Source organism: Corapipo altera, unplaced genomic scaffold (genome assembly GCF_003945725.1).
Source record: "Corapipo altera isolate COAL_440 unplaced genomic scaffold, ASM394572v1 49, whole genome shotgun sequence".
Classification (NCBI taxonomy): Eukaryota; Metazoa; Chordata; class Aves; order Passeriformes; family Pipridae; genus Corapipo; species Corapipo altera.
The window spans coordinates 20,667,494-20,673,130 of NW_020884879.1; the positions used below are offsets into that span (position 1 = coordinate 20,667,494).

General features: G+C 44.5%; 1 protein-coding gene across 1 annotated transcript; it reads left to right on the forward strand.

Moving 5' to 3' along the window:
• Positions 1 to 170: 170 nt before the first annotated feature.
• Positions 171 to 5,430, forward strand: FABP5 (fatty acid binding protein 5). The gene is made up of 4 exons (XM_027638779.1): positions 171 to 463; positions 3,205 to 3,377; positions 4,330 to 4,434; positions 4,565 to 5,430. Exons 1-4 carry the CDS (start codon positions 388 to 390, stop codon positions 4,613 to 4,615), a joined length of 405 nt encoding a protein of 134 aa, XP_027494580.1. The 5' UTR covers positions 171 to 387; the 3' UTR covers positions 4,616 to 5,430.
• Positions 5,431 to 5,637: the final 207 nt, after the last annotated feature.

Sequence of the window (5,637 nt, forward strand, 5' to 3'; positions counted from 1 at the left end):
TGTGTGTGTGTGTGTGTGTGTGTGTGTGTGTGTGTGTGTGTGTGTGTATATGTATGTGTGTGTGTGTGTATATGTATGTGTGTGTGTGTGTATATGTATGTATGTGTGTGTGTGTGTATATGTATGTGTGTGTGTGCGTGCGTGTACGTGTGCGGGCGAAGGGCGGGCTGCATCCCGGCGTGCCCGCTCTTGCCGCCGCTGCCGCGGGCGGGACTCGCCGGGCGGGGGCTCGGCGGGGAAGGAGCCGGGGCGCGGCGGGAGCCCCATTGGCTCTTCCCGGCAGCACATGTTGCCGGCCCCGCTATAAAGGCGACCGCAGCCTCGCTGCAGCTCGTCCTTCTGTCTCCACGCTTTTCCAGGGACGTCGCCAGCTCCAGCGCCGCCGCCATGGCTATCGACCCGTTTTTAGGCAAATGGTGCCTCATCTCCAGCGAAGGCTTCGAAGAGTACATGAAGGAGCTGGGTAAGGAGCCGGCAGCTACCTGCCCTCGGGAGGGAGGGAGGAACGGATGGATGGAGGGATGGATGGATGCCTCGATGCCGCCTCGGGGACGTGCCGCTGTCGCCGTGGCTGCCGGCCGGCGAGGCTCTGTCCAAGGTCCGCGGCGAACGCGGTCCTGGAGCCGGGCCTGCGGGTGGGGTGCGGCCCGTCCGTGAGCCACGAGTGGGCGTCGGCTGCGGGGTTGATGCTCCGGGATGCGGCACCGGGGACTCTGCGCTCCCCTCCCCCGGCGCCTGGGAGGGACTGCTGGCCGGGAGCAGACCCTTCTTCCCGGGAGAGCTGCCGCCTCCGGCTCCCCGTCCTAAAGATGTCGGCACGATGTTTTGCACCGTAAAAATTGCTGGGAGCCAGGTGTCAGTGGCGGCAGGCACGTTCCCGCCGCCTGTGCTGCGCCCTCCCCGCTGCCCCCTCCCGCCGCAGCACCCCGGATTACCAACCCGTGCCAGCAGTCCGGCTGAGATTAGACCGGTTCGCTCCTCCCTCTCCGGGTAATGCCCGGGGCGGGCGCCCGGGGGGTGGGCGCTGCCCTGGCCCTGGAGGGGCGGCGGGTCGCAGATGCCGCACGGCAGCGCTGCTGCCTAAGCCGGGCTGGCTCATCGCGCCAGGGGCGGCCACACAGACCTGCTGAGCCGGGGCTGCCTCCTCGTGGAGTCACCTTGGTTGTCTCCTCCAGAGAAAGCCTAACTGGATCAGCTGCCTATGGGTGGCTGGCAGCAGGCTGCCCCGGCGGAGGCTATTTGACTGTTTTCTCCTGTGGGTAGCGGCACCCTTATCTGAGGGAGATGGTCCTGGAATGCTATCCCTGCGTCCAGGTTTGCCCTACATTTTGTAACACGAAGCTACCAAATGAAGAATAGACCTAACAGACCAGGAGCCTCCTTTGCAAGCTCAGATTTACTACCTTCCTGTGAGCGTCCTGGCTGCCAGGTGATAGATACCTGGCAGTGTCTGTATAGACCAGGAGCTATTATTTTCTGCAATTTATTCACTGATGAAAGCCAGGATATTTTCTCAAGAGGCAGAAAAGGTAGCCATGTATTTAGAGGGAGGAGAGGAAGGAATTTAGGTCTTGTGCTCTTCATGCAAAATACAAAAGGTGTCACTGCAGACACTGATGGCTGTGCACACTCTGCAGACAGTGGTGGCTGTAATTATATTTTGAGAGACCTGTCAGTATGTGATAGCTGTGATGTGAAAAACTCTTCTGAACTGAGGCCTTTGGGAGACTTTGGAGGAAAATCAAGAATTTTAAGCTCAGCTCTGTTGAGCCATGGATTAGGATGCCATGGTGCTCATGTAAAACAACCAGACCTAGGTCGCAACTTCAAAGTAGAAATTAAGTGCTGCAACTGCAGAGCACCTCCCTGTATAGGCAGCAGCTTGAGTGTTGTTTGGTTTTGGATTGCAATCGTAAAACAGTCACTTTTCCTTTTTACAATTACAATTTAGGCAATTAAATTTACTCCAAGTCACACTTAGGGAAACATTTACAGTTTTTCACCTTTTCTGGCTATTTAGAAAACTCTCTGCTTTTGATCCTATTGATGCACCATAAATGAAATCATGCAAATTCTGCTCAGTCAGTGTAAAAGAACATTTGAGGACAAAGAAGTTTGAATTTCACTCCTTGCCAGATGGAAAACATATGCAGCTCATCTCTATTTGGTTCCATTCCAACCTGTAGCTGATCAAATAACTCATTGATGACCCCGGGCTGGGGTGACAACAATGGGGGGGTGTGGGTGGGTCACCGTGGCAATAGTTTCCAGTTCTGGTCAGAAAAGCTGGACTGAGGATGACTCGTGTTTCTCTGTGGGCTCAAGCTTAAGGCTCTCTCCTGGAATCTCAGTTGAGTCTGGAGAAGTAGTGTCTGCAAAGTACTTTATTACCACCTCTCAAAGAAACCAATCTTTGCTTTGTGGACCCATCCCTCACCCAGGTATCCTGTGCAAGCCCGGGGGAGTATTGTGCTGATGCATGACAAGATTTTCTAACTACCCCAGCTGTGGAGCCCAGGCACTCATTGACTTGGTGGCACTTTGGCTCCATTTCATTGCATATCAGTTCTCTGTTTAGATCTGCACATTCCAGATTGATGGATTCACATTCGTTGCCTGCTACCCTCTTATTTGTATTTTAATCCTTCAGATCAAGAAGATTCAAAGCCCCTGAAACAGTGCATGCATGGGCTGAAACAGGGTGAATCTCTTTTGCTGAACAGTTTTGATGAATTTTCAGTCATTCACAAAGCTTATTTCTTCATTTCTTTTGTGATCTTTTTTTTTGTGTGTGTGCATATGTGTAAGCACTGTTTTGCATGATAGTGGTTTTCTAATTCACAACTCAATACTTTGTATACAGGATGTAGAATATGAAATTTTATTAAAAATGGCATGTTGGCAATTGTGTACAAAGTGGTGGAAGGGTATTTCTTGAGTGAGTTGAAATAAAGTGTATTCATCTGTCAATTAAAAATAATCTGTATAATTTTTTAAAGCGCTCAGAACTTGAAGGGAATAAGCTTTTTTTCCTTCCTCATCACTGGATAATTTAAAACATCCTTTTTCTTTGTTGCTCTTGAGCTTTGATTCTCAAGTGTACCTAAGTGCCTAATTAAATGGGAATTAGGTATTTGAATTCCTGTGTGGCCCTAAGCCTGAGTGTTTAACTGACTTCGTGACACTGTGCCTCTTGCCTTGCAGGTGTGGGTATGGCCATGAGAAAAATGGGAAGCATGGCCAAACCAGATGTTTACATTATTAAGGATGGGGACACAATCACCATGAAAACAGAAAGCACCTTCAAAACTTCACAGGTCAGCTTCAAGCTTGGTGAGAAATTTGAAGAAAATACATTAGATGGCAGGAAAACTCAGGTCAGTATACTAGACTTTATTGAAAAAGCACAATTCTTTGGGTGTTTTACAGATGGAAATACTATTTTAAAATCAATTTTGACATCTGCACTAACAATGCGTTATTTGATGTGGGGCTGTCTCTTTAAGTCTCATTGAAATAAATAAATTCTTTTTTCATTTTTTTTTTTTACATGCATTAAGTGAATTCCAAAGAGGGAAAATGCTGAAATCAATGGTCTTGTGTATTTTGTTGTTTTCATTTTGTAGGAGAAGCATTTTTTTTTTAGTAAAACTAACAGACCTCTAAATCCCTGTTAAAGCCAAACACCACTTCATTTGAAGCCTGTGGAAAAAATGCCATTGATGTTTAATCAGAGGCAATTCAGCCCTAGGGTTAACGGCTCAGTCTCATATTTGCATAACAAGAGAGCCTGGTTCAGTGTGGGGTGGGATCAGAGACATGCAAGGCAGCCCTTTGAATCACAGTCCCTAATCTCCAGTTTGACAAAGCAAAGCACTTCTCCTTGCACCGAGTAGGGAGAATATTTATCCAAAAGGAGGTAAAACAAAAATGTCTCATTTCCTTAGTGTGAGTGCTCTCTGTGTACCACCCCCCTCCCTCCAGGCACATACTCTCAATTCATCTATTATTGCAAGATCAGATAAATGTTACACAAATGCTCAAAGCCCATGTACAAAGAGATGAACAGAGGACATCTGCTCTTGTTAATTGAAACTGTGAGTACTGTCAAAGATCTGTCTGATGCAGAAATGTGACTGAGCAGTGAGTTATGAAAAGGAGAGGATCAATAAAACATTTAAGATACTTTCCTGGCTTTGTAGATGTCAATGACAAAATTATTGTTAAGTGAGTTGGGGTGGGAATCTTTCATTTGGAATAAGGTATTGGAAAGCCTCAGTGTCCATCAGATGTCATGGCAAAATATTGATGTTCAGGTTCTTCTTTCAGACCCTTGTCAGCTTAAAAGATGATGGGTCATTGATTCAGGAGCAGGAATGGGATGGCAAGAAGACCATAATAACAAGGAAGCTAGTGGATGGACAATTGGTGGTGGTGAGTTGAGTCTTGCTTTCTGATCCCCGAGTGCTGCTGCCCAGTAGCCTGAAATGTAACTCTAAAAGGTTTTTTTTCCTTATAGTCTGTACTGAGGCAAATTTAATAAATCCATCTCTTTATCTTCTAGGAATGTGACATGAATGGTGTCAAGTGTGTTAGAGTCTACCAGAAAGCATGAGGACATCATCTGGTTCAATAGGAACTTACTGCAAACAACTCGGTTCAGTGGACAGAGCTCCTTTTCACTCCATATTTTCCTTTTCCCTGTTTTCTAGTATTTCAATGGACTGAGTAGCTGAGTGCAATTCTTTTTAAAAGCCGTGATGTAACTATTATGTAACTATTATGAACTCATGAGGCTATTAAATAAAATTGTCAGATATATGAAGTGAAAATGTTTTTACTCTAATGGAATTTTAAAGTGAGGTTTTATAAAAAAATGACTTTGGTTTTAGGCTTTACTACGAACATCCTTCCGTACAAGATAATGAAAGTTACATAGTTAATATAATTAATAGTAAGCCAAATTTTGGCCTAAATTCTTAATTGCTAAAATAGTAAAATCTGAAATAGAAAAGGCATTAATAGTCAGGCTATGGAGTTTTTTCAAACTTGCATGTTACAAAGTAAATAGCAATGTGTGGATATAAATATGAGATTTATGTATTTAAGTACAGGAATGTATTTTCAGGTTTAATTTGTTTTCTCATGTTTCAAAACCACACTTATCTCAAAATATATATATTGATAAGCCAAAAAACGTGATAAACAGGCAAACACATACATGCTTTATTGAAAGGAAACCTTATTTTAAGAAGACTCTTTGTTTTCCTAGCAAAACTCTTATGTCAAGTAACATTCTAAAAATTCTTAACCAAAATCTTCTAAAATACTGCCTTAAAAACTCATTTTATTTCTTTAAGACTCATTTGAAACACCTAGCAATAGAGTTTATATGTTTTGAGGTGCCATAATAAATAATCAGAAATATCAGTGTCCTGAGTATTACTTTTACACTAGTTGGGAAACAGAGCCTATAATGCTACTGTTCTTCCAAAGATATGTCAGATGAGACAAAAGTAAAAAGGTTTAGGTGAATTTGTGTGATATCTGACAAACATGTCCTAAAAGTGAAACTGTTTGGTGACAGGGAGGTTTTCATGAGATTCAGAAACCTGGGGGATTGTGCAATTGCATAAT

Coding starts and splice junctions, on each gene's coding strand:
- FABP5 (XM_027638779.1), top strand. CDS start 388: ATGGCTATCGACCCGTTTTTAGGCAAATGGTGCCTCATCTCCAGCGAA. Junction 464..3,204: donor AGAGTACATGAAGGAGCTGG/GTAAGGAGCCGG, acceptor CTTGCCTTGCAG/GTGTGGGTATGGCCATGAGA. Junction 4,435..4,564: donor TGGATGGACAATTGGTGGTG/GTGAGTTGAGTC, acceptor TTTATCTTCTAG/GAATGTGACATGAATGGTGT.